At 34.6% G+C, this 13,509-nt stretch overlaps 1 protein-coding gene across 1 annotated transcript; it reads right to left on the reverse strand.

Moving 5' to 3' along the window:
• Nucleotides 1-350: 350 nt before the first annotated feature.
• On the reverse strand, nucleotides 351-12,571 carry rbbp8 (retinoblastoma binding protein 8). Its single transcript, XM_051682013.1, has 18 exons — nucleotides 12,110-12,571; nucleotides 11,756-11,798; nucleotides 11,324-11,419; nucleotides 11,092-11,204; nucleotides 10,456-10,528; nucleotides 8,755-8,909; nucleotides 8,540-8,626; nucleotides 8,377-8,444; nucleotides 6,707-6,810; nucleotides 6,132-6,456; nucleotides 5,893-5,983; nucleotides 4,602-4,672; nucleotides 3,680-3,770; nucleotides 3,423-3,590; nucleotides 3,155-3,215; nucleotides 1,212-1,299; nucleotides 917-1,058; nucleotides 351-656 (listed from the first exon to the last, which is right to left on the reverse strand). Exons 1-18 carry the CDS (start codon nucleotides 12,225-12,227, stop codon nucleotides 553-555), a joined length of 1,998 nt encoding a protein of 665 aa, XP_051537973.1. The 5' UTR covers nucleotides 12,228-12,571; the 3' UTR covers nucleotides 351-552.
• Between the last annotated feature and the right edge of the window lie 938 nt (nucleotides 12,572-13,509).

Raw genomic sequence — 13,509 nt, forward strand, 5'->3', positions numbered from 1 at the left:
AATTGTGCAACAGCAACATGTCCACATGCTAACAAAGTATGTCTGTGCACTTTCTAGCAGAAGAAATTCTTCGTACTTGCTCTGCAGCAGCAGTGTAGCAGATCTAGACCGCCAAGATTAAATCCTATCAATATGTCATACCCACATAAACATGCTAAATGAGTTGTCATGATTGAAATGTTTTGTTTTAGCAAGTGCATGCATTTTAAACAAATACACTATTTAAATTTTTTTATAACAGCTTTTTATGTTGTTATTATCTTTTAAAGTATCTATATTTTTTACATTTTAACAAATGACAGTCAATATCAAGCACACAAAATGACAGAAAACTACTTGCATACGTTTATAGGTTTGTTTATTAATCAAGGTCATTTTAATAAAACAAAGGACACTTTGTATGTGTATGTATGACATAAAAATAAAAAAAGCCCCTCTGATCTACTCTGAGATTTTTGTATTGTAGGAGTTAAAGACACTGAAAGTCAACAGTTTACATTTAACCATTTAGTCCAAGTGTTCACATTCTTAACCAACTCATAATGTATCGAATCAGTGCTGCTCTTTTTGTGACTTGACTTTTGGTGAGAACATGGCGAAGTAAGGTCGTCTCCTGCGTATACGCACATCTGGCTGGTCTTCCTCTTTGATGTATCCTGTTGAAAGCAAAACGGCAAATATGACCTATATTTGTAAATGAACCTTCACTAATGACCAGGATAAACTCCTAAACTAACAATTTTATGATTCGCTAATGGTAAGTCTATTCATTAAATCCATACTGAGAAATAATGCATTTGTACACATGTAACAAAGCATTATTAATCTGATATAGTTCTTTTTAAGTTTCAAAGAGAACAGCATTCTTTGTAAAATAATAAAATAATAATAATTACAAATTCACATAACACAGTACCTCTTTCCACACAGGTCTGTGTTGATGGGAAGCCCACTTCCCAGAAGTTTTCTGGAGTGGAAGGTGGAATGTAGCGGTAACGATGCCGTGAGCAGGAAGACAGTTTATTCTGTCTTTCTTCCTCTGGGAGGTCTGCATAATACTGAAACAACACACTTATATTAATCAGTGATAGTTTGATTATTAAGAATAATACTTATGAATAGTTGATACATGATATGTGCTTAGTCATGTACTGTATGAAGGATCATGTTGAGGAATGGATCTTGAAAAGATGTTCAGAGGACAGACTCACAATTTCACACTCTTTGCAATAGTGGCCTTTCAGTTTTCTCCTTTCGTCTTTCTTTCGTACAACGTCCACACAAGCAAAAGACCTGTTCCTGGAATAGACAAAAAACATAATTTTCTCCAAAAATATATACTTTCACATTGTCTTACTATTTTAAACATTGTTTATTTTTTTTATTTTTTTTTTTATTCCGATCCCCATTCGCTTCCACAAAGTAATCGCTTGTCTTTCTGGGGTCCACATACAAATACACAGTAAAAAAAAAAAAAAGCAATGTATATATTAACCCTTTTGCCCTTTTGTTGTGTTCGTTTGTGCTAACACCTTTTGTGTTCCCGGTCAAAAATGACCGGCCCACAAAGATTGTTAATAAATCTCTAATTTTGCATATATTATTCCAAGATGTTGCATTAGAACTTTTTGTCAATTTCTTTTTTAGTAATTATGACAGGTGTTGCACTTCTTTTTTGAACATATTTAAAAAATATATATATCTTTTATTGATTGTACTGAGCTCATACTAGTGAGTAATGTTTTCCCTGCAGAATTTTTTAAAAACAATTACAATTATGTAATAAATGAATAACCACTTGCTTGATCTAAAAAAAAAAAAAAAATAGGTGTCATTTTAAAGCTTAGAGTCTAGACATTACAATGCATATAGCTGATCCTACCAATTCTTAAATAATGCTTTTTAATTTGCTGACAAATTAGATCAGTTTTGTTCTCATAATTTACTAATTTGTAATCACAACAATTATATTTAGAGTTGGTAAAAACAAAAAAAGATGAGATAGCCACATGTTATTTAGTTGTTAAGGTCTTATTTAGTTAAATGCAATGAGCAAATTTGTTTCACTTAGAGGCCAAACTGCAGAGTTTTAGTGTATGAAATTCCCACTGACACACATAAATATAATAAAAAGGAGTGTCTTTTTGCCACGTTTTTCCTTATTACTTCCTGAAACATTTATATTACATAGACAATGACATATTGTAACTTACAGCAGACTATCCTGATTCAAATGAGCCCAAACGCAACATAATATGATGAGTAGATCTTGAAATATTCCTCAAACAGTGTACATGGAAAGAGGATGCACAAAAGGGCACTCGACACGTGTGTGTGTGCACAAGTCCGAGGACTTTTTGTGTGCAAAAGCACATCTACATATGTGCTCATCTAAAGGATTGGAATGCTCCTGAACACTTAATATTTCTGTATTTTGTAGTCTAATCCATTCATTTCCAAAGGCTGGTCACTTTAGACTGGGAACACCACAGGTGTAACAAAGTGAAATAAAACCAATAACATTTTATGAAAATTAGCTAAAAAAATAAAAGTATGTTCAGATGCCATACGTGAACAAAGTCATGGAATTTTATTCCAACTTGATGAAATAAACTACAGTTTAAAAAAATGTAAAAAAATGTTTTAATAAATTGGCCAGTTTTGACCGGAACACAATCTAAGGGTTAAGAGAAAAATAAGGATACTGTAACTAAATTGCCAAAAATACTTTTCCCGCATTACGATTACAATGGTGAACATTATATTCAAAATGAGGAACATGAAACAATATTTAAAGTAATTTCAATACCAAGCATAAAAACAATAACAAAAGAAAATAATATGAAAAGCAAAAAAAACAGTAAAAAAAAAAAAAAACCCTATGCATTTGTAAGTATATCTATATATTTTTTTGAACAAGTATGTACTTTAAATTTGTCTAATGTTGGTGAGAAGCATATTTCATGCTCACTTGATGAGTTTTATACTCGTGACTTGAACTAACATACTATAGGCTTTCAAGAAAAACCAACATGACTCTTCTTTTATTACTGGATGTTTTTAAAGCACCACATCCTGTCTATGTACAATACAATTAAATCTAATATGTATATATCTATTTCTAAATAATGTATCATGAACAACACTGTCTCACCTGTTAGAAGCATCACCATTGCACTTTACACGTTCTTTGTCTGCAGGCTGGCGGAACTCCACTAAACATCCATAACATATAAAAAGTGTTTAAAAGAAAAAATGCAGTATTTATGTTTTATTCAAACTTTACGGAAGATTTCAAACATCATAATAATATTGCTCACAATTAACAAGTGGCAAAGCCTACAAAGCTACAGGGAGTGCAATATTTTTATCATCCAACAACTGCAAGATTTAGAGAATTGAATGGAATATGAAACAATTACCAACTATTTGTTCTTCTGCCTCTTTTATCTCCTCTTCCTCTCTCTCTTCCTCATACACACTGTCTTGATTGGCATCAGAGCTCACATCCTGAGGACATGACTCGTATTCTTCATACGCTGTCTTATCGAAGATGTCAGCAAGACTATCATTTGCTTTCTGCCCTATTCCTGTTGATCAATCACATGTAGATGTTACAAAACCAGCATGTTTACCATACAAGTCCTTCACACAAATCAATTAGTGATTCATGTTATACCAGTCAGTCCCGTCTTCTTTTGGCCTCCCAGCAGGAGACTGTGACTCACAAATGTGCAGTCAGTGTCCATTGTTTCCAAGTCAGCAATGGGCTAATGCATGTTGAATAAAAAAAAAGATCAACTGTCAGTGAAACTAGAAAGGCACTAGGGATGCACCGATGTATCGGCAGCCGATGTTTATTGGCCTATTATTGACAAAATTAAAACCATCGGCAAATCGGTTTGAAACATGAAAACACTGATATGAAAAATCAATGGTTAATTTAAAATTATCAACAAACTCTGTAAAAACTGTTTGAATTCAAATGCACAATCCAGAAGTAATGATAGCCACAGAATGTAGAAGGGTTGGCACTCCTAAGAACATTTATAATCATTCTCGTTCTCACATTAATGAAGAAAAACTGTTGTTATATACATGACAGTTGTGAAAGCGGAACTAGCCTTATATGATGAGGTAAAACCATACAAAATCCTTTGAAACCAGCAAACTTTGACTTCTGAGACACTGGTATGTTATCCATTAAGGCTGCATGATTGACTGAGTTAAAACTGAAATTGCAATATGGTCGTGTGCAAAATTTACGAAAGCTTGAAAGGCTGTGTTTAAAAATAGTCTGCATTCAGCGCTTCAGTCAGCATTGTGTAAGCAAGCGGTGCCCTCTAGCGGTTAGTGGCAAGTATCAGCATCTGTATCGGCCAAAAGTTTTGTTTTATTTTTTAAATTGATATTGGCCAATATTTTTCATATCGGTGCATCCCTAAAACGCATCATTCAACTTTTAATTTTCATGTTATATAATTTTAGTAAATGAGTGTTAACTGCCAAAACGCATTTTTTTCAGCAGTTTACATACCGTGCGATAAATAATATTTCAAAATAAAATGTATTAGGATTCATTTTCATTAGTATGTCAATACCTCAGGTTGAAGAGAGCTCTCTGTTTCATACTGAGCCAGATCAGCACCCGGGTCGACACTCCAACTTTGATCTGGGGAATATGAGGAAGAATTACATACCAAATAAGTCGAAGCTTACTTAGAACAATTCAACCCAAACTACTCAAAAAAGTGCTGTAGTTGACACTTAAAGAGATGCTAAAATGAAAATAGGCTCAGGTGGAAGGCAAGATTTGCAATTTAACAGTTTAAATCAATGTCTACTTTTGTTGGTTACTTTTATTGTCACTTTTGGTCCAGAACTTTGAAGCTCAAAAATCACATAACAGCAGCATAAAAGTAATTCATATGACTCCAGTGGTTTTCTGAAGTGATATGATAGGTGCGGGTGAGAAACAGATAAATATTTAAGTTCTTTTTTACTATAAATCTCCACTTTCAAACAGCCCTCAAGAGTGTTCTTGTTCTTTTGTTTTTGGCGATGCACATTTTTGGTGCATATCGCCACCTACTTGGCAGGGAAGAAAATTTATAGTAAAGAAAGGACTTAAATATTAATCTGTTTCCCACCCACACCTACCTTATCGCTTCTGAAGACACTGATTAAACCACTAGAGTCGTATGGACTACTTTTATGCTGCCTTTATGTGCTTTTTTAATCTTCAAAGTTTCTGACCCTGTTGAATTGTATAGATCAACAGAGCTAAAATATTAGTCTAAAAATCTTTGTTTGTGTTTAGCAGGAGAAAGTCACACATCTGGGATGTTATTTTTTGGTGAACTATTCCTTTAAGGTGTATTTTAAGAATGAAATATGATATATTTTAGCGTCATACAGTACAGGGTCTGTAATGCTTAAAGCATGCATACGGGGGCCTGGGTAGCTCAGCGAGTACTGACGCTGACTACCACCCTTGGAGTCGCGAGTTCGAATCCAGGGTGTGCTGAGTGACTCCAGCCAGGTCTCCTAAGCAACCAAATTGGCCTAGTTGCTAGGGAGGGTAGAGTCACATGGGGTAACCTCCTCGTGGTCATGATTAGTGGTTCTCGCTCTCAACGGGGCACGTAGTAATTTGGATCGCAGAGAGTAGCATGAGCCTCCACATGCTGTGAGTCTCCGCGGTGTCATGCACAACGAGCTACGTGATAAGATGCGCGGATTGACAGTCTCAGAAGCGGAGGCAACTGAGACTTGTCCTCCGCCACCCGGATTGAGGTGAGTAACCGCGCCATCACGAGGACCTACTAAGTAGTGGGAATTTGGCATTCCAAATTGGGAGAAAAGGGGATAAAAAAAAAAAAGCATGCATACCGTAAGGAAATGGTGTGTTGTTTTGGTTCTGATGAGAACTCTTGCGTTGTGAGTACAGGTCGGCCTCCAAACATTTCCTTTTCTTTGAATCCTAGAAAAATAAAAAGTTACACAAACCCTAAACACCAGGTCAAACATATTTAGTCACATTAAGTCACCATTTGGTTAATACAAAAATATTTTGTTGGATTAAACAGAATAAGTGAGAAAAAAATATATTGGATAGTAGCAGGTCCCACCTGGTTTGTTGGGACTGTTTCTGTCTCACTATGTCTAACTGTCATTTTCTGATGTTTGGTGCCTGTATGACAGTTAGCAGGAGTCGATGCAAATATCAGCCCCTTGATTTCAGTCTCATCAGGGTTCTCCAGACTGACATCAGAATTCTTCTGTTCTCTTTTCCTGCAGTCTGTATGTTTTCTCTTCCCTGTCACTGGGACATGTGAGCTGTTGTGTAAGGGTGTGTGTGGGGTGTTGTCTGTGGACGGTTGCTGCTTTTCTCGAGAACCCAAAGGATGAATTCGTAAAATGCACGGCGAGTCGTCATTATTGACTTCAGTGGCACTGGAACAAAAGGGGAAAGATTATTCACTTGCAGAGGGAAATAATGTTCAGTACACTGGTAAACATATAAACAACATCTACTATTTTGAACTATTTATGTCACAGGTGCGATAAGAGAAGACCCTTGACATTTTGTCAAAAGTTCTAGTGGATATATATATATATACAGTATATATATATAGAGAGAGTCGGAGGTAATTCTTAAGAGTTTATAGTGGAAGTTTGCATAGATTAGCGAGTGTCTCCTTACATAGCTGTTCGGTCATCATGTCCATCTGGATGTTTGGTTTGTTGTAGTGAAGTGTGTAGCTCGTTATCATCATCTTCATCATCATCATCATCACACTCAGAGTCCTGCAGTAAAAACACACTTGTCTTGAAGTCTTGAAAACTGCAATTCTGAATATATACAGTACAAGATTCCCACACCTTTTGACCAATGAATTTCCATGACTTTCCAGTCTTTCATGATTCTGAATTAGCATTTAAAAAAAATCTTTTGATAGAGATTACACTCACAAGGTGCAATTTCTTGCTAATTAAATATTTTAGAAAAGAATGACTTAAGATTTGAAAAATGTAAATGACTTTTAAAAGCCTGTAAATCAACATTTTAAAATGCCCTGATATTTCTAGGTTTTCCATGACCTTGGGAACCCTCAATATAGGTTTGTAATGTACATAAATATAAAAAGTAGGGCTGCACAATTTGAAAAAATTATATTGCAATTATTTGGAAAAATATTGCTATTTGAGCTGTGATATAAACAAACATATATATATATATATATATATATATATATATATATATATATATATATATATATATATATATATATATATATAATAATAATAGTGAGTTATTCCTTTTGACCAAAATCAGGTAATGTTTTACCCATGCTCTACTGCCAAAAAAATAAATAAATAATTAAAAACAATTGGGCTACTTTTTAAAGGGGTCATGACATGCCTTTTTTTTTTATTATTATTTTAATATGTTCCTTGAGGTTCACTTATAATATTAGTAATGTTTTTTGCACATAAAACAGTCATCTATAAGTAAAAATGTATCATTTTCCACCCTTGTTCTGACCCTCTGTTAGAAACACTGGGTTTTGGTGCTGCTTCTCCTTTAAGACTTGACAGTAAATGCCCACTGTTATGATTGGCTCTCTCGTCTTGACTGACCTACTCTCTCGTCTTGCCATCTCACTGCTCACTGCTACTGGGCGGGCTACGGAAGTGATTAAAGGTAAAGTAGGTGTAGATGTGTTGTTGTGGAGGTGGTCAGATGCAAATTTCTACCACAATGTAGAGGAAATAGAAAACGAGTCATTTTGGCAGCTTGGATTCAACAAATGCTCTTTTTGCAGTGAGGAGGAAGTTTTGAGTTCTGAAACTTACAGTTTTTTTTCATAGTACAACGACCTCTTATATGTCAAAATTTCAAGGAAAATTTGATTCCTCACGTCATGACCCCTTTAAGGGTTCACACTTGAGTCCTCATAAAAAACTCAGACCTATCACTTCAGCCAAAAACAAACACATGAATAAATAAATCAGTGAAACAAAGAGAAACATTTTTTATTTTTTTATTTTTTATTTTATCCCCTTTTCTCCCAATTTGGAATGCCCAATTCCCACTGCTTAGTAGGTCCTCGTGGTGGTGCGGTTACTCACCTTAATTTAACATCTCCACCTCCTCTGGCCACAATTTTAATTGAGCAAAACACGAAGACTATTTATTTTATTAAATAAATCGCAGCCCTTTACAGTTTAATAATCGCACAAGCTCATATTGCGATTTCGATTAATTGTGCAATTCTAATAAAAAGCATTTTCCTATGAGTCATCTTATAACTCAACTGACTGAACTGACACCTGAAAAAGCCTATATAATCTAAGCAGATAAGGGGGAACCTGCTCTGGAGGGTCTATACGGCACGTCTCTGGAACCACAGTCCTGAAATGCTTCCTGTGATTAGCCTCTAAAATAGATAAAACAATAAGAATATACTTAAAAACATAATTGATCTGAAAATCTATTAATGTGAATTTATAGATGAAGATCACCTCATACTACCTGGAAAACAAGTCACATCTATTTCACAAGTTTCAGCAACCAACACATTTCTGCCATTGCAATCTAAGGGCTCTCCTCTGCTGGGCTCTGAGAATCAAAGCAAAATGCATTATTTACTTATTTATTTTTTTAAATGGCTTATTCAAAATAAAACTGATTAATGTCACTTTGTGCAACCTTTACAGACAGACAAATTCCTGAAGAATGTGTCTAACCAGGGTGTGAGAATGATAGTGGTTTTTCAGCGTAGCGAACGTGGTTTTGTTCTTTCTTTCGTTTCAACTTGCTAATGACAGGTAAAGACAGCGGCTGCAGTGGAGAGTCTGGGATCATTCCCTCCTCTGCTTCAGTAGACATGTTCTGTGGAGAACTACACACACACACAATTCACATTATCAATATAGATCTCTTTATCCCTTAAACGCATACCTCGGGTCTTTAGAGACCCGAGATCTCATTACACCCCTTGTACCTCATCCATTTTTTGGAGTTGTGCCCACACCTCTTTAGTATTCCTCAATCTATCTCTTATAAATAGTGTAACACACACACACACACACACACACACACAAAAATATATATATATAAAAAAAGAATATATACACTACCGGGCAAAAGTTTTGAAACACTTGACTGAAATGTTTCTCATGATCTTAAAAATCTTTTGATCTGAAGGCGTATGCTTAAATGTTTGAAATTAGTTTTGTAGATAAAAAATATAATTGTCCCGCCATATTCATTTATTTCATTATAAAACTAAAATGTAATTAAAAAAAAAAAGTTTTTGAAATTGATGACTTGGACCAAATAATAAAGAAGAGCAGCCACTAAGTGCCCAACATAGATGGGAACTCCTTCAATACTGTTTAAAAAGCATCCCAGGGTGATACCTCAAGAAGTTGGAGTACATGTCTGCAAATTCTAGGCAAAGGGTGACTACTTTGAAGATGCTAAAATATAACACAGTTTTGATTTATTTTGGATTTTGTTTAGTCACAACATAATTCCCATAGTTCCATTTATGTTATTCCATAGTTTTGATGACTTTACTATTATTCTAAAATGTGAAAAAAAATTATAATAAAGAATGAGTAAGTGTTTCAAAACTTTTGACCAGTAGTGTATATATTTTTTATAATGGTTTACGTACCAAAAGTGTTTAGGGTCTTTTATATTTTTTATGATTATTTCATATCTATATAAGTTTATGATCACAGGACATCTATTTCTTTGTTTATTACAAAAGAAATGAGTACTATATTCATACAAATAAATATTATATCATGTTGATTTTCTGTGCAACAATGAATTATCAACAATGGTGAATTATCTGTTTCCCATTTGCGTGTACACATACATAATATACACGCTATTTCTTATTCAAGGTGGTGCTTTTGTTTCAGTGACTGACTTGATTTACAACTGACACTGCTATTTGATGGAGAAACAACATGGAAGTAAACTATAGCAAATGTAACACATAAACAGTATGATCATTTGGGTTTACTACTGAAATTATGTAAGTTGTGCAACTATTTAGACTCAGTAATGCCTGTGAAACTATTATGTGTATTTTATGTGTTATGTGTAGCTCAATATGTTTTTGACAGCCAGTTGCCTCTCATGAAATTTCAGTGGGAAAATAATTAATCCCGTTGCAGATTTGTCCTGATTTGTTACATTATATCTTTGATTTATGAAAAATAAAACATCAAAATACCAATATTTTATTGTATTATTTTACAGTTTTGAAAATATTTTGAAAATGTTCACTATCTGGGCATTTTGTATATTCATTTTTGATAGATATATATGCTGAGTCTCTATAGACCTGAAGAGTATTTGGTGAAATTCCCATGCATTTAAGTGTTAAACTTGTAAAAGTATTTTGACATGTTTTTGTCTCTCAAACTCACCCAGACTTTCTGAGTTGCTCCAACTCACGACTCAACCTCCTGTTTTCATCTTTCAGAGTCTTCCTGTCTGCCTCTAAACACAATGATCAGCACACAAACACACATTATAGCATTTTGTTTGCAACTGTAAAGATTGTATTTTTGGGTTGAATATGGCTAGTAGAGAGATAGATAGGTAGATAGATAGATGATAGATAGCTGAAAGACAGATGATAGATAGATATACAGATTGATGATAGATAGATAGCTGATAGATAGACAGAGAGAAAATAGCTGATAGATAGATGATAGCAGATAGATAGATAAACAGATAGATAGATAGATAGATAGAGCGATCGATAGATAGATTATAGATCAATAAATTGATTGATAGACAGAGAGATAGATATGATAGATAGAGAGAGATGGATAGATGATAGCTGATAGATAGATAGCGTGATTGATAGATAGATTATAGATGACATATAGATGATAGATAGATAGCTGAAAGATAGATAGATAGCTGATAGATAGATGATAAATAGATAGACTGATTAATAGATAGATAGATAGATAGCTGATAGATAGAGTCACAACATGAAACATAAATGTGTTTAAATTCATAAGAACACAAAAACATCTCTTTTAAAACCATACCAAGCTCAGAAATGTGAAACAGATTTTTCTTATTAGTATCTTCAAACTCAGTATTTGTCTTCTTAATATGTCTCTCTGTCAAAGTGCAGCGATCACATGGTCCCGAATGCACTCTAAAAGGAGAAACAAAACAGAACTTAACAAGGCAAACTTTCTTGATCAAACTTGGAGAGAAAAAAAAAAAAAAAAAAGGTGGAAATGTCTCATTGGATGTCGTAATATTGCAAAGCACCTGTCCTCTAATTGTTTGATCTTCTCCTCCAGAATCTTCTGTTGTTCTCGTAACTGCTGGTTTTTACTGTGGAATTCACTCAGTCTCTGGGCATCTCTGAGAAGGAAATAGTAATGTTACAGATAGTAGAGCATCATATAACATCTGACATTTTTTAAAAGCTATTTAAACACAATGTGGTTTTATATAAGATTCAAACTGGGCTGACTGGTATTTTTTTTATTCGGTGACTTCTGATTATGCGAGTTGGAACCTTCATACAATTCAATTCTAATAATTATAGTAGCTCAATACAATATATAATAACAGATACAAAGGAAATATATTTAGTAAAAGAGATACTGTGACAGTCATGAAATTGATCAGTAATCTAAACTAAACAAGTAAACTTTGTGTAATTACATTTTGATGTAGTTAAAGGCTTAAACTTACAGACAGCGTTCCTTCTTCAGTTTGTATACTTTGGCCTGCAAATCTAAACATGAGAAAGTTAATGCAGTTAGTCTAAAAGCAAACCCATTTCATTCTGGAATTCACACAAAACTGCCATATGAGATCAACATATTGTCAAATAACAATACAAATAATCAATAACCCAGGAAACAGACCATTCTGATAATTCCCCATTTCAAAAATGGTTCTACGTACTATACTGTATCCTATATATACACACTATATAATAGGTCAAGTGGCAGTTTAGTGTGAATTCTAGAATTCTACAGTTTGACAAATATTCTCGTGATCAATAGAATGGAGAATGTTGATGCATGAATGCTCTTCCTGTACCTTGTATTGCAGTGTCATGAAACTCACTGACAGCATTCAACAGATCCTGAAGTTTCTCTCTGGAGTCTGAAGGAGTATTTAAAGCAGGACTTGGACCGTTTAGATCTGGAGTACTCATTCTCAATCACTCATAAAGACAGACACCTTGCACCTGAACTATTACAACCAATGACAACACTGCACTTCCTGCAAACTGCTGTCAACAAAGCGCCTGAACTAGCTGCTTTTGTCCATTCACTATTTCACATCTCAGAGACAGCAAGCGGTCGGAAGGCATTTATTGTCCGGCTAAAATAAGAAGAACAGCGAAGATAAAGCTAGTAGTAATATATTCATTTGGGTTGTTGCCATGACGTCATCATCCGGTACATGTATATGCGTTTGAAAATAATTAATGACAAATTAACAAGAAAGATTCGCGCCTCAGAGCTCGTGAAGATTCCGTTCCACCATGTAAACATTCGGATTCCGCGCCTCGTGAGGGATTCTGGGAGTAAGCAGCGGATCAACACATGCGCACAACCTAGTGGACACACACGGACACTACATTAAAAATAATAATTAAAATAATCATTATATTATATTATATTAGTCAGTTTAAGTCAGAAATATGAGGTTTTTCAACAAAATTATCTGTGTATCAGAATCAGAATTAGCTTTATTGCCAAGTATGCTTCCACATACAAGGAATTTTTCTTTGTCACAGAAGCTTCCAGTGCATAAACAATACAACAAGAGAGATAATAATAAAAAATAAAAAAATAACAAAAAATGTGAATAATAGAAAATATAAATATATATAGAACAATAAGACACATGTACAAATACAAATCTGTTATATACTGTGCAAGGGAATGTAATGCAGAAGAGGTAGGATAGGTTAAATAAATATAATTGACTAGGCTGTGCATTGCATGTAATTATTGCTCAATGGGGCAGTTTTATGAGATTTACTGTTCATGAGATTGATAGTCTGAGGGGAAAAAAACTGTTCCTGTGTCTGACGGTTCTGGTGCTCAGTGCTCTGTAGCGCCAGCCAGAAGACAACAGATCGAAAAGGTAGTGGGCAGGGTGAGTGAGGTCTGGAGTGATTTTTCCAGCCCTTTTCCTCACTCTGGAAGTGTATAGTTCTTGAAGGGAGGGGGGCAACCAATAATCCGCTCAGCAGTCTGAACTGTCCTTTGTATTGTCTTCTGATGTCCGATTTTGTAACTGAACCAAACCAGATAGTTATTGAAGTGCAGAGGACAGACTCAGTGACTGCTGAGTAGAACTGGATCAGCAGTGCCTGTGGCATTACTAACTTCAAGACACCATCCACCAACACTGTAGGGAATCAACAACTGGCTGACAACTTGAATGTGTTTTACAGTAGATTTGAAAGGCCCAGTCTCACACCT

Source organism: Myxocyprinus asiaticus, chromosome 41, assembly GCF_019703515.2.
Source record: "Myxocyprinus asiaticus isolate MX2 ecotype Aquarium Trade chromosome 41, UBuf_Myxa_2, whole genome shotgun sequence".
Lineage (NCBI taxonomy): Eukaryota > Metazoa > Chordata > Actinopteri > Cypriniformes > Catostomidae > Myxocyprinus > Myxocyprinus asiaticus.